The sequence below is a fragment of the Cynara cardunculus genome (assembly GCF_001531365.2).
Source record: "Cynara cardunculus var. scolymus isolate 2C chromosome LG 13, CcrdV1, whole genome shotgun sequence".
NCBI classification, from domain to species: domain Eukaryota; kingdom Viridiplantae; phylum Streptophyta; class Magnoliopsida; order Asterales; family Asteraceae; genus Cynara; species Cynara cardunculus.
The window spans coordinates 13,182,285-13,204,480 of NC_037540.1; the positions used below are offsets into that span (position 1 = coordinate 13,182,285).

Below are 22,196 nucleotides of genomic sequence, written 5' to 3' on the forward strand. Positions count from 1 at the left end.
AGATGATGAACATGTGTGACCATATGAACACAAATTCACATATATGAACATTCGTACAACCATATGAACACAACTCGACATATATGAACTCTTGTTTATGAACACAAATTGACATATATGAACCCTTGTGTCAAATACAAACATAGATTGACATATATGCACACTTGTGTCGTTTACGACTTTTTTCTATATACACTCATGTTCACACATGAACAATTCCCATAAATATCAAATATCTGTTCACATATGAACCATTAACAAAATAAAACTGTAGAAGAATCTAGTGTCGGAGATCTTGCTGTTGGTTTTGATTCGATGACGAGATTAATTCCCAGATAGTTACATTGTTATTAATGGACAGCTACAAAACATCTCATTGTCATTAATAGACGGTTACAAAATATCTCATTGTCATTAATGGACAACTAAAATCTTTTCCCAAAATACCATTGTAAATATTGTTCACTTATGTTACCTTGTCTATGTGTACAATTAATTACACTTTATGTTATGAATGATCTTTGTCACAAATTTCAAAGATCAATGGTCAAGATTGATTAACAAAGTTAATACAATAAACTTGGTTTAATATTCGAACCAGCCTTTATTTATATATATATATATATATATATATTTATAGATATGTGTTTTTATATTCAAGTAGTTTATTTTGAAATCATTACTATTAAAATACAATAATTTGGTGCATATATAAAACCAGTAGCCCGTGTGAAATAATTCCACCGAATATCAGACTTGTTGCCAATTGTGCCACACTTGTCCATATTTATTCTACTTAATTCATCAACCTTTTCTTCATTCATTTTGTTGTTTCCTATACACACCTAAATTACTCTATGTCTATCCCCTCCTCTTCATTCTTTGTTTTCCAAGCCATTAGTGTTTAAAAACTCTTTTGGTCCCATTTGGGTTGTAGGATTTGGAGGAATTTGTAATTCAATTTCATTTCAATCTCATGTTTGGTTTGAAAGATTGTTTGGAATTAAGCTAAAAAACACACTCACCAACTTTATAAGGCCTTTGATCCTCCTTAAAAACACACTCACCACTCTTTGACAACAAATAGAACAAGGCCCAGTTTTGGTCCTGAGCTTTTTTATAACCGATCTTGCTTTGCTACATTACGGTTTTCGTCAAGCAAGATCAAAAATTGAAATTTTCTGAGATTCGATGAATTCACGAGAAAGTTTCTGGGAACGAACGACAAAACAAAACTTTCATGGTCAACAAAACAAAATGAAACCAGGAAATCTTTGCAAGATTTATAGGAGGATATGGAGAGTAGAAAAACTCAGCTAAGTTGTGGTCTTTGTCTCGGGTGCTACAGCAGCAGCTTTCACGTAGAGTGGGTGAAGTACATGGCCTTCTTTGGGTTCAACGTGCACCCACTTGCGTCCACTCAGCTTGTGCCGTTCAAACTTGACACATCCTTCTTTTAGAGCGTAGAGTGTATGATCTTTGCCCATTCCAACATAGTCTCCTGGGTGGAACCGAGTGCCTCTCTGTCGTACTATGATATTCCCAGGTATCACTCTCTGAATCATCAACAAAAAACTACGTGAAATATGGCACAAAAAATCTTCAAATAAAGAGCTCAATCAATGTAAAATGACTTTGTGGTCCACTCTCTTCCTCACAAGGGTTTCTATAGAAACCAACCAACCAATGCACCCAGTATCTCCTACCCAGAGATGGAGTCCGCCCTTAAAGAGTAGAGAGTTCGTTTCCATAAAGACCCCCGGCTAGTAAAAAGTATGAGAAATGGAAAAATAGCAGATACGCTAGATATTGAAAATGTGATGTGAATAAGCAATCGCGGTACACGTAGGAATAGAGATAGAGAAACACAAATGTGTTAAATCTTGAGAAATAATAAATCCACCACAAGATGAGGAGGTGAACCTAAATTCCATAGTGGGACTATCTAGTGCTGAAAGAATGAAGATGGAAGGGGTAGAGGAACAAAAAGTAGTGGTGTTAATGATAATGGGTATCATAGAATTTTACATCTATTACATTATTGGAGAAACTGGGTTTTCAATAAAAATGATAGAAGAATATAACATCTTCATGGGAGCAACAAGTGAGGCTGTAAAGGCAAAAGGGCAAGGTATATGAAAAAAGTGATTGTATGGATGCAAAGAGTTGAAGTGTTGGAAAAAAAATTCCTACCAATTAACCCCCAGAAAACTCTAACGGGATTACGGGAGTTCAGTGGTTGGCAACGTTTTGGAGTTGCTTTTATCGGCAAACCAAAATGGTGAAGAGGAAGATGGGTGAAAGTTCCTTAACTTTGAGGGGAGATCCATTGTTTGGGAAGATTTGTTGAAATTTCCATTACCGCCTCAAAGGCATTAAAAAGAAAGGGTGACATGGCAAATGAAACTCCCCGAGGTGTTTGTTAGGGAAGTAGGTGAAATGAATGAAAGGGTTACAGATGCTCTAAATGTCATGAAGGCGGTTGTTGATGAAGGAATCATATCAAGTAGTGGTGTTGCTCTTCTTAATGTATTAATGAGTCGGATAAGTTGTGAAATGCGAACAACCAACTTGGATCAGAGAGTAGGGTTATAGATAATTCAGAATGCACTAAAGATGCTACAATTGCCTCTAATGCAGTTGGGTGGGTGGGACAACATTTATGGTGCAATTCGTACTATGCAAGAGAGCAGGGGTCAACTAGATGAAGATATATATGAACTACAAGAAATCTTATTACAGAGTCCAGATAATTAAACAACTTATTTGAGAGTGTGCAAAGTGGATTTGACTGAATTGGAGCATAATGAAAGATGGAAGACTTCTTGGCACAAACAATACAAGTTTACGGAGTTTTGCTTGAAGTTTCATTGGAAGGATTTATCTTCTCTTACAGACCTTAGGGGAGAGTTTATGCCTTGGCTTCAAACCAACTACCCAATGCAAGAAAGAAAATGGTTAGATGCTTCTCGACTTGCAAACCATGACAGTTGGGTTGGGGTCAACTGCTCATCAAAAAGGAATTTGAATTTTAGGGATAGGTTTAAGCTGAATTGGAAGGGTTTATGTACACAAGAAACTTATGGGAGAAATATCTTATGAGGCATAATCAATTTCTTTTCTCTTCTTTCCACCTTGAGGACAGGTTGAATGTTGGGGGTGGGTATACCTTTGAGTCAGCAAGTCAATATAACCCACAGTAAGGGGAGTGCAAGTCGCTAATGCATAGACAGTACACGTAGGTAACGCAGGGGTAGTAATAAGTCAGTGCACTGTGATTTGCAAGCATAAAAATGGCAGCGTAGGTTCAGGAGTTGTGTTTTGTTTTCTGTGTTTTATTAAGGCGAGAGCCTGTGGAGAGAACCTGGCTTCTCACAAGCAAAGAACCTTGTAATGATTCGATTATGAGCGAGTACTTCCTATCCCTACCTTTAATTTGCTAATAAAACACAGTAATGTACATAACAAAAAACAAAGGGCCTTTGGCCTAGCATTATCAGAGCGTTTGGCCTCCTAGGACGTCAGGGGTTCAAACCTCACGAAACGTGAGGAGGGTGTGTGAGTTTATTTGTTGTTGTATATAAATATTATAGGCTTCAAAAAACTGTACATCAAAAAACATGATCTATAAAAAGTTGGATGATCTTGACAAGTCAAAAACTAAAATACCTATTAACTACACTCGTGACTATTCTTATGTTGGATTGAATGGGTTCACAAAAACGACTTTAAATTTAGAAATCTACGAGGAAGCTAACTGAGAGGAGCATGTTTGAGAATGATGTTTACACGAGAACTCACCTCACCACCAAACTTCTTCACTCCAAGATTCTTGGGTTTCGAATCACGTCCATTCTTAGTGGACCCTGCTGTTTTTTTGGTGGCCCAACGTCTGAACATCATGCTTAATCCATCTCCAGTTACATCTATGATTCAGTAAAATCAAGAACATGTTACGAGAAGTACAAGCAGCAACATGAAAATCAATTATGCAAAAATGTTGAAAGTGTAAGGAGAGCTATACCGCTTGCAGAACTGTAGACAGGAATTCTCGTAACCAAGTCACTAACAGTCAATCTCCTACACAAGGAAGCTGCAAAATTCATCGTCCCCTTTTACGTAACTCAAACCTGTAAGCAAATCAAATTCAAAAAGGCTTTGAAGATTATGAGAACATCAACTGGACCAGATCATCAATCTCAGCTAACCGCTAGACAAGTTACTGGAAGTGACTAAATAATCTAACCATAAACACCTCTTACAACAAAAAAAATGAAAGTCCACACACAAGCACACCAGTCGAATTAGTTATGCTGAGGAAAATATACGTAATACACAATTTGATCATTGAAATATAAGTTGCGTACACAAAACATCTGAACTATCTAGGTTGAAAAACAGCAAAGTATTTGAAATCATCAGGTGCGACTTATTTCTGTAAACATTATACAGTCAGCCATTGCCAGGGAATTCATTTTCTATTTTGACACAAGCAGACATCATAACTTAAACAAGCGACCTGACAGTTGGTTAGTTGTTTGGACTTTGGACACAGAAATGCTACAATGGCAGAAATATATACCAAGAAAAAGAAAACAAAGAACACACCACCACCAACGATATTTTTCATGACAGAAACTTCACTAGGACATACAGTTACTCCACCTGTACCACAATAATAATATCAATTTTCTTTAATGGATGTCCCATGAAAAACTGCAATAGATACTTGTTTACAAATTTCAAGCAAAATTGTTAAAGCTAATTGCTTTCATCCACAAGATCACTTGGTTTTCCCATTACTCCTATACACATTTTTACTCCTTTTTTACTTTTGAGATTCTTCTCTTCTTATCTCCTATAGTTCATTCACGCTTTCCATCCACCACTTCCTCCTTTATCTACTTCTAACATCCCAATTTCATAGAGTTGTTTATACATATCAAAATAAGTTAAGAGTAAAGAAAGAATCAACAAAATGCAGTCACTGCACGAGTTTTCAGCAAGACCAACCAAATGCACATGATGTCACGTAGAGATCACCACATGTACAGTTGTACACTACCATTCTAGTGACATTTAAGCGCATTTCTGGACATGTACGACAATTTCATCTGCTACTTGAATAGATGCTATTGAAAATCTACTAATTGGTGGTCGACTGTCTAGTCCCTCAAATCTAGTTTAAATTACAATTAGCAAGAAGACCAGCATCTACATTTGTGAAGAAGGCTTATAGTATTATATCTTAAAAATAATTTCAAGATTAGTGTCCTATAATATAGGACCTTAAATTCAAAAAAAAGAAGAAACACCTCAATTTACAAGTTTGCATCTTACATTAGTTCATGAAGAAACCACAAATTTCATTGAGAGAAACATACAATGATTGGATCAAATTGATGAATCTGAACCTTGAAAGATTCTCCAAGACAAAGGACGTTCCAGATTTTTTTCAGTGGTTGCACAAAATAATTACCACACTATGACATAAAATAAAAATTAATAATAAAAGAGTATGGTTTCATTAAACACGACACACATGATACACCTCCTACAATTGTTCTCTATCACTCGTCATCTTCTGGAAGCGGTTAATTACATCTTCATTTGTAACATTGACGAGTGCTTCTTTTTCTATGCCACAAATGATTGTAGCATTCCAAAAACACTAATCAAGAATTGGAAAACATTTATACTGTTATTAAGCAGATTGTAAACAAAATCCTAACCATAAAAATTGTAAACAAAACAATATTCAATATCTGTCTACTTAATATCAGGCATAAAAACAATTGAAGAATTGAGGCTCAAATGAACAATTCATAAGTGAAGAAAGTGTAAACAGGGGAGGATCCAGGCTCAAATGAACAATTCAAATGTGAAAATTGAAATGGCTGTAAATAGGGGTGGAGCCAGGATTTATATACAGGGTGGTCCTCTTAACTTTTAAATGTTATTATGTAAATTAGTCAATCACAAATACACAACCCTACTCAACCCATACAAGAACAACACAATCTTTTAGGACAACACTAAAAAGAGGTAACTTTGAATGCATATTACTAGAAGGAGTGAGCACAAGATACAATAGGATACACAAACAATTGACTCAGATTAATCATATATAGTCATATACCTGCAATAACCTTGAAACAACTTATACCTACAGAAAATTTATTCCCGCAATCTCTTTCTCGGGTAAGTTTTATTGTGTTCAAGAAAGACAGAATGTTACCTGAGGCGGCAAGCCGCTTTATTGCCCTATTCTGAATAGAACTGGAGCCAACTTTGACCAAGCCCAAGTGTAGTGTTTCCTATACCTTTCCAACAAGGATTCCGAAAGATTGAACAAGTTCATGTTAATTGTTATCCTGGTTAATTTATAAAAGGGAACCACTTTCGTCTGAGCCTTTGTGCAATAACTACATTTCTTCTAGACATTTCATCGAACACTTTTCAGGCACTCCCCACATCGCCACACTTAGTCACCAAGGGTTCAAATTAGCAACATCCTCAACTAACTTATTTATGTACCTTATCTCAAACTTAGTTTCAAATTCTCAGCAACACACGAAAGAAGAACCCTTATCTCGAACTTAGTTTTAAATTCTCAAAATTTATGCTCCCAAATCCAAACTAAATGCGTAAACCGTAATCACTAGTGTCAAAATTTTGGAGGATGGAATCTGACACAACAAAATCATTCAAGATAACAGAAGCATATTCCAAACATGTCAATTACTCAAGTATAAGTATAAGGAGCGATTACTGAAGGAAACCTATAAATCTTCAACTTACCAAGAGGGGAGAGGCAGAGTAGCAACAGCCAACAACAGGTCGCCGGACGACAAGTGAACGCTGTTTCCTAAGTGCGTGAAGTCGGGATCGGGATTTGTGACAGGGTGAGAGCCGGTGAGTCCGTGTTGAGGAGGGTGGGCCTCCAATTGGATCTGAGGGTGTCTGGGCTGACCATGGGGCATGGGTTAATGTTGAGACTTTCCTTTCCTTTTTACTCCATCTGGTTCTAACTTAAAGCCTCCATGTGTTGTGTTGTTTGGAAGTTTTTGAATGGTTTGATGTAAAATAATTAAGTTGTCAGAATAATTAAGAGGCTTTCATGATATAATGCAAAATGAAATATGATTGTTTAATAATTGTTTACGATAAAATCAGAATGCTTAATGGTTAAGGGAGGCTTAGGATACAAAATCATTCAAATGGTTTTAGAACATTAAGAGACAGATTTCTTTTTGCCAAAGAACATTCACCGGCTCTAAGTATGTATTTACTTTTTTTTATTTTATTTAATTATATAAAATAAATTTTTAATTAAAAAGATTAATAATTATGTATTTCCACCTTCATGATTAGGATATTGTAGTTTTAAATGTTACACTTACCTATTTGTTTTTACAAGATTTGTAATTCCAAAAAATTAAAAGACTATCAAAATATTTTTTATTTTGAATTGTTTAAACAAAATGTTGTAAAACATTGTTGGATATTTGAAAAAGCTCAATATTTGGTTTTATAAAATATTTTAAATGATTGAAGATTGATTAAAAAAAAAACTTTATTGAAATATAAATCGTCATAATATCTCCAACATATTCTTCATTTGAAAGAACACATAAATTATACACATTTTTTTATTCCAACGGAATCTCCAAAATAGATAAAGCATGAGAAAATATGTGAAATTCTTTAAATTTAGAAAACTCTTCAAAAATAATTATCACGAGAGAGAAATAATATTTTACTATATTCTTACCTATAAGAAATCTTGATGTTGAATATTTATGAGATAAATATTTTTACTACATGTATAAATATTTTAATAATATAATTAATCGTATAATCTTTAAAATAAAAAATATGTTAAAGTCAAATATATTCTCTTTTTAAATATTTTGAGTTCTAATTGAAAAATTAAAAAATCTGTCGAAAATACTTATATAATTTTATAAAATGAAAGAAGTAGCCAATGAGTTTTATATTGAAATGATATAAGACTCAACAATAATTAAAAAACTAAATAAAAACATACCTATTTCGTTCTCATTTTAGTGTAAGATTTATACAAACATAATTGTTAAAAAACAGTAGATATATTTATTTTTGTACTATAATATTTTTTTACTTCATGTATTTTCTTGTTAAGTAATTTTCTTTTTGAAGTTTTTTGATTTTATTAACCAATGCTTTTTAAGAACAACAATTAATATCACATAGACGTCCCTCCATTGATCACTTTACTCAAACAATAAAAGTACTAAGAACAACATCAAATAATATAAGTGATCTAGTTCCAGATTTCGGTTTCTTCAGACAATAGGCAAAAGTCACTATACCGATAAATAACATTTTCAGCTATCAAAATCTTCTCCTTCACTTATCAGATAAGTTTTGAATGCTTGTCATATTCACTCGGTAAGTTAATGACATCCAATAAGTGCTTAACCGAGAAACCTTTGGTAAACAGCCCTTGCTGAATTTGTAACAATATTGTTCAGCGTCAATTTAAGGTGGAGAACTTGAGTTCTAGTTTTCATTTGTGACCATCGTCATGTCATGCCATGAACAACCATATGATATTTTTGAAGAAGACGAGATATTATTATATACCGAAAAGCTAAATAATCGACACAGAACTTACATTGGACATTTCAAAAAACATAAGTTAACCATAGAAGTTCATACTAACTTTTTCTTCAACCATATTAATTAAACAGACATATGCCAATTGCCAGATTATCATCTAAAATTGGCCGGCTTTAATGAGGTGTTTGATTATTAGAAACTAAACACAAAGAAAACACGTAACCACACATCTAGGTAAAAAGTTGATTACCGTAGATAATTATTATCATCATTACTCTCTACCTCTAACCACCATATTGGAGGCTTTTTCGTTCTTCATAATGGCATGAAATAGAGAAGCTCGATCCTCCTCCACTATCTCCCTCAACAACTCATCTTCAATCTTTGGTGCTTGCCAATGAGATGGATCTTCCACCAATTCCTCACTAAATATCATACTCGACACCCACTCTTTCCAAGTAGTTCTACTGTGTTTCTCTTCTTCCAGTGTCCCAGTTGCAAGTAATTGATACACGTAGACCACCTTATCTTGACCCGGGCGAAAAGCTCGAGCGATCGCTTGTTTGCTTTTCGAAGGATTCCATTCCGAATCCAACAAGATCACCCGTGAAGCCGCTGTCAAACTGATTCCTTCAGCACAAGCATTAATGGAAGCCAACATCACTTTTGATGGTCCTCCGGGCTCTTCGAATTTATCCATCACTCGTCCTCTTTCGAAGAGTTCGAGTTCTCCTTGAAGGACGAGTACTTCTTCACCTTTTTTCCATCCGTAGAACCGATCGAATGTTTCCAAGAACAGATTGATTGGAGCGATGTTGTGGCAAAAGATGAGGACTTTTTCTTTTCTGAGTAGACAACGAGGGACTAAGCTCATAACGAATCTGACTTTCGACCCGAGTTTGAGGTCGAACTTGAGTCTATCAAGTGCTTTTAGTTCCTCCTCTTTGAAATACTGGCTTGCACATGCGGTAGTTTGTATCAACCACGGATGTATTGAGCCCAGCGTGATCAAAAGTTCGAGTTCCAGAGGAAAACCTTTGTAAACGGGTCTTTGATCTTGAAGTTTTAGCAGGATGTCTTGCTGAATGGTGGTTGATTTCATCATCAGAGTGTAACATTGCAACCCAGGAAGGTTTTCAGCACTCCCACCTTCGTAGTTGTCGATAAACCTGCTAGTTAAACTTCTTAGAATGCTCAACCCCTGTTGTCTATCCTTTGGAACATTTGAGTTGATTTGCTCTGCTATTTTGATAACAAACAGCTTTCTTGCCCTGTTTTCGAGCGAAAACTTGGAAAGAACTCCTTTCTTTCTCCTCTGGAATTTAGGATCGAGTTTCTTGAGTACCTCGGTGACGAATCGCGGTCTGGCTAAGGTGAGAGTGTTGAAATATTCACCGAAATTGTTCTGAAAAAGGGTGCCGGATAGAAGTACTCTTAATGGGGTGTCTACTTTCATCAAGGCTTTCCTTAGTCTCGATTTGGTACTTCTCGGGTTATGGCCTTCATCGAGGATCAGGATTCCGGGGCACTGGCGAAGGACTTTGGCCATGTATTGCCGGTGAGCGTAGTTCGAATCTTCACGGGTGAGTGTTAGAAAGGAAGTGTAACCCATGAGGAGGACACTTGGACTTGTGAGCCATTTCTGAATTTTCTCTAGACAGTCTAAAACATGCATCACATCTTGGTTGCGAGGAAGACCGGGAGCTAGTTTCAGTTTGTTTCTTAGAACTTGTTCTCTGTATGTCTGACCACCGTGGATTTGGTACACCGGAATTGGGATCTCCCATTTGATGATTTCTTTGTACCAGGTGTACAGAGTTGTTTTTGGAGCAAGGACTAATGGTCGGGATCCAGGAAACAGTTTCAAGTAGCTGACGAGAAATGAGATTATGAGTAATGTTTTCCCGGCTCCTGGAGTGTGGGAGATCACACAGCCACCTCTTCTCTTACTGGCTGCTTCCATTTCTGAGGGTACTATATCGCCAGCAAGATTTCGCCATAGAAACTCGAATGCTCGTTTCTGATGAAATCGTAGCTTGTCTCTAAGATTGGGTATTAGAGCCCACACGTTTTCTTTCCCATCTACAACCATGTTGGATGAAGCAGGACGGCATACGATTTCAAGGCGTGTGTCTACATTTTCCTTATTCTGCTCTGCATCATCTTCTGCACGGGTTTCTTTGCTAGGCGTCCACACGACGCCGGGCAACTGTAAAATCATACAACCATAACAAAATTGAAAATCTTAATATAATTTGAGCAAAAGAAGAGTATCAATCTAGACCATAAATCAAATAGAAACCTGCTAAAAGTAAGAAAATTGTGAAAACAAATTTATGTATTGTTTCGTAGGTGAAACAACACATGTGAAAATCAACTCCGTGAATCAACCAAAACCATCAATGAGTCTGATTTTTAAGCTTTGATTCACATGTTTCTTCTTGTGTGTGAGTATGAGTGTGTGTTTCATGTATAAATGTATTTATATGTTCTTTTCACATGCAAAACTTCATCTATGAAACAACACAGTATGAACTCTTATGTTCACATGTGTTATTTACAAGCTGGTTTTTACGGTTTATAACTTGACAGTTTCTATTTGATTGCCCCCTATCAATCTATCTATCAAGGATGTGAGATAACTTGGTCTGAAAAAGAATAACACACAAGCATGGATGAAGAATCAGGGATTCCCAAGTTTAACTTACAAAGGCCGGTGAGACGTCTTTTATTTCAGACCTCACATGACCACATAATCGGCAGATGATTCCAAATTGTTCGTTGAGTCTGTAATCATGTCTACACTTCTGCTCCTGGGTGTTAGATTTTTGCATTAAATCATGGGAACCCTGAAAAAAATAACTGGAATGTCAATATACCACAACTGGAACTCAATATAAAGGGAAATTGTCTAAAATAGCCATTTTTGACTCCTAATTACTTTATAGCCCCTTTTTCACATAATTAACTGAAATCGCCAAGATTTCAGAAGTTGCAGTTTAGTAACTTATAAACTATTGCCTTTCTATTACCCGTTTAGCAACTTATACCTCTCAAAGCAGCAATAATAATGCTTCATTACAAAAAAATGACATTTGAGTGTATCAACTTCTAAATTGACATAAGATAATTTTTCATAGTAAAAAAGATATGTAGGGTGGTAGAGCAGAAATCATACCTCTGATTCCTCCATAAGATATGTGGTGGCCAGTGCTAATTCCATCTCCTTCCACAACATTTCAAGTTCTTTTTCTTCTGTCATCTCTTCGTCTTCGTCTTCTTCTTCTTTTACAGGTACCTCATTATTCTCCCTTTCCTCCAATGATTTCCCAATTTGAAACTTGTTCCATTGATCAATCACAGCTGGCTGTTCTATGTTGATTGATGCATCTATATTCCTCATGCATCTGCTCATCAATTCTCTATAAACACTTGCACAAACAGATTTTCTAAAAGAAGTCCTTGCATCATAAATACTCTCCTTCCCAGAAGAACCCCGCTTTTTACGGCCTCGTTTATTTGTTACAGGTAATCCCTTCCATCCACCATCAAAGTCAGATTGGGGAGCTTTATATTTTCTTTTATGGATTTTGGAAGAACCATGCATTTTAAAATACTTGGCCCATATGTCACTAATTTCCCCTCCTTCATCGTCAGAAATTTCAGCCTTATAAGAATCAGCATATATATACGGCCTTGAAGAATGACCTTGAGAAGCCGTAGAAGGAGGGTATCGTTGTTCACCTCGATCTTGTATGTAGGGGACTTCTGTTCTCACCTCCTTTGACTTGCTTGTATCATTCTGCCTTCCAAGATAACCCTCTTCTTTGTATATTTTCCTGAAGTAATCCAATTTATTTTCATCTTTGAAAGAATGATCATCTTGGATTGATAACACGATTGGGACTTCCTCGAATTTGGATCTGTTTGGTCTGTATAATCCAACACGAGATAAATCAACTTCTGACTCGGACACATCATCATCACCCATATAGCGCTCAGGTTGGATATTTCTACGCTTTGACCGACGCAAGCCCATGAGATCGTAGTTGGTTGTTGAAGCAATTTCATCAGCACCACAATTAGGTGTCTTTTCCTCTTGGGATTCTGTTTGACTGAATGGGACAAGGAAAGGAATGGAAATACCATTTTCTAATCTGAAGTTAATAGCACTTGAATGGTTTTCAGAATCTGGCAAACTCTTTTCACCATCACCATCCCAAATTTGATACACAATCTGGTTGTCAACTGACCTCACATCGAAAACAAGTTGCTTGAAGACAGATGCAACAATTAACCATGAGATATCCGAGGAGAACTTTCCGGTAAATAGTTTAAATATACGACGTGAAGCGCAGTCTTCAGAAAGGTTCCAGCGATATTGGTTATTTTCACTAGGCTTCCCTTCAAGCTTCTGAAGAATTGAGATCTGATCAATGTGTACCAGTTTGGTCTCTTTATTAACAGCTTTCTTGATCATGCCAGCAGGACCTTGCTTCAGATAGATGCTGACATAGAACTCACAGGCACATTTATCTTCTTCGTGAGGCTTCCTCTCTAGTGAGGTTATCTTAGCATCAATCCAGACCTGTAAAACATAATTTGTGCAAAATTTTGTTTCTTAAATAGGTATCCATATTAGTACCCATATGATTAAACAAACTTGACAAAATTTGGTCATGGTGAAATCAGTTGCACAAAGTACTACAAAGACAATTTGCATTCACAAAGTGCAGCCACACACACAGATCTACTCACAAACATGTAAAATGATGCCACAGCCTCATCTCTAATCTTGCAAAATAGGTAGAGTAGGAATTTTCCGTTCAAAAATTCATTCTGTTACTTTAGTACAAGTAAATAAGAAGAAGAAAGTCATACATTAGGCCACTTATATTCGACTACAAAACGACTTACAGGATTTAGATTCTTGTCGTTTGATTCTTCTTCTGCTGCTTGATAAGGAGCATGCACACAAACATCTATCCCAGGTCTCAGGAAGCACGTGCAATCCATTAAAGTTGCTTTTCTTGAGGTTATTCGAAGGTCTGACATGGGAATGGTTTCTTCAGTTGTATCCCCTTTATTTATGATAAACATGCTAACAACTCCATTTCTGATTCTTAAGCGCTCCACAGGTATCCATGAACCACACCAGTATGCTTCAAAAGCTGTTCAGCATATTATAAGAGAAGTTCAAGCAATTGGATAAATACACAGTTTAGGAAAAACTGTATTAACAAAAATATGGAGATCCATAAAGTATTTTTCTTTGGGTGCTATGATTAGCAGTGGTAGAATGGGACATTTAACCATTGATCAATCATATATATCGCTATTGGTTTATCTTTTATATATAGCTTCTAGTTCAAGAATTAGAAGCCAATAAAATATAGATTAGGCTTCAATGGCATTGAGTTACATGATCAAAGGAAGCTCTAAATGAAACTTACGTTGTGGATTGAATTGATGTGTGCTTTGGTGTAAGTTATAATACTTCCTCTTCATGATTCCTTTTGGAATCCCAAACAAAATGTTGCAAATTTTGGTACCTGCGATATATAATATATTAGCATCAGAATGTGATGACATCTACATTTGTAGGCATTTGCCCTATAAAGACATGATCGTGGGTGAGAGCAGCCTGCTACAATATAGCAAACTGTAATTCACATAAAGATAGCAGAAGAATGCTTCATAGTTCCTATTATTTTCACTCATGTCTCTAGTTAGAGCTTAGAATTATAACATTCAATCATCAGTTATCTCAGCAAAATAATGATCAACTGGCAGTTATGTTTTGTTCATCAAATCAACAAGTATGGTACACCTCTGTTCCAAAACAAGAATCCCTATTTTAATTTAGCCGTTGCATAATAGAAGACATCATTTCATGATTAGTCTATAGCTCTAGACAGAAAACAGAAAGTAATGAAAAGGAAAACTTATAACTCTACATGAAGAACCCATTTCACCATCAATACCACACCACCGTGATGATTATCATGCCTTTCTTGGCGATAAATTTGCAATTAGAAACATAAACCTTGTACCCATTAAAGTTTCGCCTTCAGCTTTCGGAAAGCAAGGAGAGTAGAATTTACGGATTGTAATTTATATGTGGTGCATAGCCAGCAAGAACAAAAAGAGAGGCAAACACATCTCAGTCCCACAGTTAGTTGGTTGTGCTTTCCTGTGTAACAGATTAAAAGGCCAATGACACAACCATCATCGTCTCCTCTTTTGCTGATACTAGCCATATAAGGGAAAAAAGAATGTTTTCTTTCTACTGTTCCTTTAAAAAGCATGTTCATCTTTTTTCCTTGGTCCATCTATAAAAGTGAGAAATTTCAACAATTAGATGTTGCAACGGTTTGCTTTAAAGAGAGAACAATAAAACATATTGCAGAAGTAAGTAACTCCCAACAAAAAGGATATTTTGTTTCATCAAACACAGAATGTATTTTTTTCTTTTCCCTATTCCCTATGGCATATGAAATCTGCCACATTATATTATTACCCCAAATGGACATTTTAACAACACCACATATAAAGCAGTTATCGATATTTTCAGGTACTAAGTTTCTGTACAAGGAAATCCACCAATTAACAATAACAGAGTTTTTCAATAATTCACTAAGAACACAGAAACAAATAGCAAATACATAATGTCAAGATAGAGTTTAATTAAGCCAAAGACAAAAAATAGTGAACTTACGGACAACAAAATTGCTGCAAAAACAAACACAACGCAGTTTGCTATAAAATCACTTTAACGACTCCAACCATCTTTTGAGTCAAATTGAACCTGAAAAGTCGCAGTTTTTAAGATAGTTGTAACAAAGATGCCGGGCGAACAACACAACCCTGTGAACCAGTGAAGGAACGAAGATGAATAGGAACTGATGATATCTTTTTGACAACCGACAGACAACATAACTGGTATTGAAAAACTAATGCCTGCAAAAAAAATGCGATTGCTACTAATTCACTTCGGTAACTCTTAACGATCTTCCAGCAAAACGCACGTCGAGTTAAAATAAGCCTAAAAGGCAACAGTTTTAAGATACGTAGGTGCGACGATGATGCTGTACGGACATCATAATACGGTGATCCAGTGAATCAACGACGTCTGATAGAAATCCATACCAATTCGTCAATTCCTAATGAAAAACTTACAGATAGCACACTTAATAATGAGAAACTAATTCCTGCAAGAAACAAAACAATTGCTACGATATCACCTCAACAACTCCAAAATCTTCCAGTAAAGCACAAAGTCAAGTCAAATCAAACCTGAAAACCGGCGCTTAATACGCAGGTGCGACGATGATGACGAACGAGCATATGAAATAGAAATTGGTGTTAATTCCTATCGATAAACTTCCAGATAACACAAAAGGTATTGAAAAAGTAATCAATTCCTGCAACAAACAAAATCAATTACTACAAAATCACTTCAACAACTCCAAAATTTAGCAGAAAAACACAAAGCTTATTAAAATTAAACCTGAAACCGACGCTTAATTCACGGATGATGCGGAAAGAACATCAAAATCTAGCGGAATCAGTGATGATAACAGGAATCGATGCTTAAACAGAGAATCAGTGAGTGGGAGGAAAGAGAAAATTGCAGAGAAATCTATGCAACATTTTTATCGTTTTTTGGTCAGTGAATCTCGAGGTTTGGAGTGCATTGTCTACTTTATCTTGCTCATACCTGCATGAAACACACAGATACACGGAGAGAGAAAGTGAGAGCACGAAAATTGAAGAAAAATGTGAGAGGAAAGTCTTTGGGAAAGGAGTAGACTGGTAAATGGGGAAAGGGGACTGTAAAAGGTTAAAAGTTAAAAGTAGGTGGGGTCGTTATGAGTTGATCGGACGGTTCGGATTTGTTGTTTGTTTGTTGTGAGGTCATTAAATGAGATCCTTGACTTTATGGCAAATTTGCTAATTGGGGCTCATAGTTTAAGAAAAATTGCTTTTAGGTCCTTCAAGTTTGTATTTGCTTACGTTAAGAAATTTTGAAGTTATTTTTCCTGCATAGGATATTTTCAACTTATTGTTTCAAAATATCTCCAAAATATGAGAAAGTTAAAAATCAAAATTACAGTTAAATTAATAATTTTTTTTATTTTAGAGATTACGTTAATTAAATTATTAAAATATTTATTATAATAATAAAATATTGTTTTTTTATGTTAAAATTTTTAACTTCAAATACTTTATTGATGAGAATAATATCATTTCTCATTCATAAGGGTATTTCGAATAGATTCTCTTTAATTTCTTTAAAATAAATTATTAAAAATCATAATATCAAAAATTATTATTATTATTATATTTTTGAATAGTAATTATATCTATACTATATTATAAAGCATTTGATAAAAACTCTTAAAAATCATTTTTATGCATAAGTACTATATATTGATGCATATTATTTAAAATTTAAGATTACAAGTAAATTATGCATAAGTACAACTTATTAAAGCTTCATGTTAGAATTCGTGTAACTAACTACAGATAAACATAATCAAATAGAGGATAAACAATTCATTTTAAAATATAAAAAATCTAAAATATAATTAGAATAACTATTGAGTTCTAACAAGAATTATTATCTTTATAAGAAAATCATACTATTAAACCAAATATAAATTACTTCGTTATTGAACCTAAATTAAATTATGAAATAAAAAAATTGAATTAAAAAATTACACAAAAAATATGAATTTCAAAAAGTTAATTTAATACTAATATTGATATATTTTTGAAAAAAATTATGACATCTTTAAATTTATATTTTATTCAAAAATAAAAACATCATCTATTTTTTTTTTAAATCACATAAGACCATACTATAACATCGATTGAGATAAAGAATAGAATGAAATATTAAAATCAAGATGTATCTCGCTGTATTGCGTGAGTACTCTTCTAGTCATTTAAAAGATAAGATTTTCTACTAGTTTGAAAAACTGATTAATTTTTATTTGTTTATCAAAATAATTATTTTAACTCTAAAATTCATAAATTAAATTAGTCAAAATTACAAAAACCGATTATTTTCTAATTTCTAATTGAAGTCATAAAACTAAGGATGCCCATTATCAAGTGGGATTCTCTTATAATGTGCATTAAAAAACTCAAATGTAGTAACCCACAAATAAACATTTAATTGCATTATGAAAGTAAATATTTATTTTGATTTTAAAATAGAATTTTATTATGATTAAACTAAATTTTAACAGATATTAAAGAAACACGTTTTTGACAGTATTAACCAGCCTGGCAAGATTACTTTTACACGGTTTATGCTCATAACTTTTTAAATACAATCATGTGATCAGCACATATTATGTTAACAATTATGATAGAACGTGTTTTTAATGATACAGACCTAAAACTATGTATGGACATCTTTAATAAAAAAAATTAATGTAAAACTTAATGCAAATAATAATTATTCTTCAATACATAACATTATCCGTTCTTGGTTATGTTTTTGATTTTTTTTTTAATTAACCTGGATATCCAACCCGCTATGCGAACCGACTAATCTCAGGGCGACCACATGTTTTGCAAATAGCTCGGAGTCACCGCATTTGAACCTTCGTTGCCACAAGAAGATTTTTATTCATCCTTGGATTTGAACCTGGGCCTCTTGATACTTTTGACTTTTGAAGCCAAACTCAAATCATTCAGACACCACCCTTGTGGTTGGTTATGTTTTGGTATTAAAAGTATATATGTTAGCCATGTGTTTTGATTATATGTTATGTGATTTAAATTATCTAAAAATTAATCAATGTTTAAATTAAGTTGAATGCATAAAAATTAAATTTATTAAAAACATAAAAATGAATAGAATGCAAGCGTTGTCAAAATCCTTATGGTCATGGAGGTTAATAGGTAATAATTCTAAGTCATTTGTGGTCGGTTGAAGGATTAGTCGGTGTGGATGAATTAATCCAGAAATTAACGATTACCAAAAAAAAATATTTATAATATAATATAAGTAACATGTAAAACTGTTAAATTATAAACTTATAAAGTAAATGTATATACATCTTAAACTTAAATAACAATTTTGCAATTACGAAAATTTAACAAAAATATGATATAATAAATAATGTTGTACCAAATTTGATGTTTTTATAATTAATAATACCAAAATAGTATTAGAAATGGATGTCCATGATGACCACTTTGGTGTCAAAACTGTAATTTGGTATAACATTTGAAATGCCTTTGGATGCTCTTATTTAGGGTTGATCAAAAACCCGACCAACCTGATCAATTCAACTCAACCTAACGTGAAATAATTTAACATGAAGCAACTCGATGTCTAGTCGAGTTGTAAAATTGTCAAACCGTAGGTATTGAGTTGATATTGGGTTACTATTAGTTCAACCTAACTCAATCCGATGAACCAGATTTCATTTTATTTCTTGGATTTAATATGATTGTTGAATTTCTATTAATATATACATTAGACAGTTACACTATCATGTATGTTCTTATACACATATTTTCAATCTATTCACATCTATATATAACTCATTCGTATATATGTTCAGTAACTGTGAACATATATATGTAAATTGACAAAATTAACTGAATGTGATTTGAATGAAATTGGATTCCATTATTTAAAAATAATTAAATTACATTTTTATTAATTGATTATTACAAATGTTTTTAACAATTTTTAAAACCCTATTTTATACAATCTTACGAAATCCTATGAAATCCCGAGCACCCCTAAGGAGTTCAAAATCCTATGGTTGTAGGATTTCAATTAAATCTTAGGATTTCAAATCCGGACAATCCAACAAACCAATCCAAACATGAGATTAAAATGGATTTGAAATCCAAATCCCCTGAAATCCATTTCATTCATACAAATCAAACGGGACATTAGATCCCATTTGATTTGTAGAAATTTAATAGATTTGGATTTCAAATCAATTTCAATCTTATGTTTGGTTTATTGGATTGACCTGATTTGAAATCCTAAGATTTAATTGGAATCCTACAAACATAGGATTTAGAAATCTTTAGAGGGTGTTTGGAATTTCACGGGATTTCTTAGGATTGTATGCAATAAAGTTATAAAAAATGCTAAAGATATTTGTTTTGTAATAATCGATTAATAAAAATGTAATTTAATTATTTTTATTATTTTCTTTTATAAAGTATTTATAAATAATGGAATTCAATTCCATTCCAAATCCAACAAACCAAACACATTAATAATTTCAAATCCATTCCAATCCAAATCCCTCCATGAAATCCAAATCCCTCAAAACAATCCTTCAAACCAAACGGATCCTTAGTTCCTATCCTCATCGATAATAACATTCCATCCAGCGGGGTACGGGATCCCTATCGGGAAATCAAGGATTTTTCCTTGTCTCACTACAACGAAATCTAGTTTATGAGACACCAAAAATATAAAGTTATCTTACAAGACTATTTTATAGGACTTAGGGCAAACAAATGTGTCATATGTACGAGGGTTGCAAATAAGTTTCTATGACTTATTTTTAGTGTTGTAAGAAGATTTTTATGATACTTATAAAATAAAATGTCATATTAGTTTTTTACATGACACTTTTGAGAAATGTATTGTAAACATATGTACTCTAACACATGTAATCTTGTTGTTACTATTAAATAGAAACAGTCGAAGAATAGCCACGAAAACCGTTGAAGAACAACCGAGAAATTGTCAGAAAATAGTCGGGGGAACGATCAGTGGAAGGTCGGGGAACGTCTGGAACATCGTGCAGCAAAACAAAAACATGTGCGACTTGGCTTGCAATATGAGGTCGCGGCCAAGGTTGCGGGAACCCCTTTGGTCGACTTTTTAACCCAAATTTCTAGGATTTCTTCCCCCTCCCCATTTCTCTCTCATTGCGGGGCGATTTTTTGGAACTTTGCGGACGTTTTTTGGGAGCAAATGTAGGTTCATCATGGAGATTGAAGATTTCATGGTGGTTGATTTCGAGATCTTCATGAGATAAGTTATTGGTGTATTCAACATCATTTTAGGGATTATGTGGATCTAAAGTTTATGCTTATATTTGTTTTATTTCTAGTCTTGGAGTTGGGTTTTGAGAGGATTATTGGGGATATCTACTGGTGGATCTCAAATCTTCATTTTGGAAGTTAGAGATGAGTTTGGAAACTATGTTTAATTTAACCTAGCAATGTCTGTTTCAAGTTACTTTGTGAAAACGTTATATATGTCAAAAACATCATTCTTTTGCTTTTATGGAGTTTTAATACCTAACGAGTTGTTTGATTAACCTTTTGAGCATTGAGTTTGTATTAGATAAATGTTTGGAAAACACATATCATTTGATTTATTTCACTCCCTTAAATTACAAATCATAGGGTTTCTGATTGTTTGATGAGTTTGAACTACAAACCAAAGTTTGTGTGATTTTCACAACTAATCAATTGACTTTTTGGACAATATATATATATATATATATATATATAGGCACAAACATTTAGGAAATATGTACTTTGAAGTAACTGCATTTTTAAGAGTAAATTCCATAGATTTGTGGTTCTTTGTTGATTTAAAACCGTTTAAGATGTCATGATTGAGATTTGTCCAACTTTGAATAGTTTGTTGTTTACTTGAATAGTCAATGCTCAAATTTAGTTTGTGTGACATCTTTGAGATACAATTCATGTGAATATGATTTTGTTGATTTTCAAAAAAAATATGGTGATTATTGGGTTGTTTGGATATTTTAGGGACCAAATCATACGATTTTATCTTGAGATGATTCATCCAGAAATTGGTGTATTTGACTCATTTCTATTCTGATATATATATGAGTCCGCAAATAACAGAGGAAACACGTTACTAATTGACTTAAATGGACTTTTTATTAAAGTGGTTTTATTAGTTGAGAATTTTGATTAATTGGTCTCGTTCATTGAGCTTTAGAAAATTGGATCAACTGTAATTGTTGAACAAATATATCTGAACATCAGAGTGCATATGTTGCATTCTTACTTAGGGGTTTTGTCCAGTCCAACATTTTATTGTCATTGTTACTTGGACATTTTATGCCTATGTCTGCATAACTACATGGAAATATATGTCATTTGGAATTATTTAATCTTCCAAGTTTAAATCATAGAATAGTGATTTACTGATTTGAATCCATGTGCATGAGGATTGATTTCTTTTATCAAATGAGAAGTTTTGATGTTCTCTTCTTAAAACAACTGGTTTGAATCATGTGAGGAGTTTTGTTCTCATCTTGAAACCTTTAATTATCTCAAACAAGGAGCTTTGATGTTCTCGACTTGAAGCCATTGCGTTCGGTCAAGTGAGAAGTTTGATGTTCTCAACTTGAGCCCTTTGGTTATGGAAAGTGAGGAGTCTTGATGTTCTCATTTTGGACCTTTGGTTTGAATCAAGTGAGGAGTTTTGATATTCTCATCTTGAAACCGTGGAGAGTAAGCACTAACGTCGTTTGATGCCCTCGAGGTAAAACTCGAGAATGTTGATACATGGCTTAGAGGTTGTTTGTTTACCTCCTAATAGTTTCATTAAG

At 34.0% G+C, this 22,196-nt stretch overlaps 2 protein-coding genes across 9 annotated transcripts; both read right to left on the reverse strand.

Moving 5' to 3' along the window:
* Positions 1-1,048: 1,048 nt before the first annotated feature.
* On the reverse strand, positions 1,049-6,961 carry LOC112524091 (50S ribosomal protein L27-like). Of its 2 annotated transcripts, XM_025133735.1 has the most exons (5): positions 6,802-6,951; positions 6,239-6,323; positions 4,025-4,130; positions 3,802-3,926; positions 1,049-1,556 (listed from the first exon to the last, which is right to left on the reverse strand). In XM_025133735.1, exons 3-5 carry the CDS (start codon positions 4,104-4,106, stop codon positions 1,317-1,319), a joined length of 447 nt encoding a protein of 148 aa, XP_024989503.1. In that variant the 5' UTR covers positions 4,107-4,130; positions 6,239-6,323; positions 6,802-6,951; the 3' UTR covers positions 1,049-1,316. The 2 variants fall into 2 exon arrangements, with proteins under 2 accessions (XP_024989503.1, XP_024989502.1); XM_025133734.1 differs by lacking the exon at positions 6,239-6,323 and having other exon boundaries at positions 6,802-6,961.
* Positions 6,962-8,645: 1,684 nt separating this feature from the next.
* On the reverse strand, positions 8,646-16,344 carry LOC112524285 (SNF2 domain-containing protein CLASSY 1). 7 transcript variants are annotated; one of them, XM_025134055.1, is made up of 9 exons: positions 16,115-16,344; positions 15,901-16,028; positions 15,784-15,815; positions 15,323-15,412; positions 14,058-14,156; positions 13,522-13,775; positions 11,783-13,192; positions 11,313-11,453; positions 8,646-10,813 (listed from the first exon to the last, which is right to left on the reverse strand). In XM_025134055.1, exons 5-9 carry the CDS (start codon positions 14,110-14,112, stop codon positions 8,876-8,878), a joined length of 3,798 nt encoding a protein of 1,265 aa, XP_024989823.1. In that variant the 5' UTR covers positions 14,113-14,156; positions 15,323-15,412; positions 15,784-15,815; positions 15,901-16,028; positions 16,115-16,344; the 3' UTR covers positions 8,646-8,875. The 7 variants fall into 7 exon arrangements, with proteins under 7 accessions (XP_024989823.1, XP_024989818.1, XP_024989821.1 ...); XM_025134050.1 differs by having other exon boundaries at positions 15,323-15,692; XM_025134053.1 differs by lacking the exon at positions 15,784-15,815.
* Positions 16,345-22,196: the final 5,852 nt, after the last annotated feature.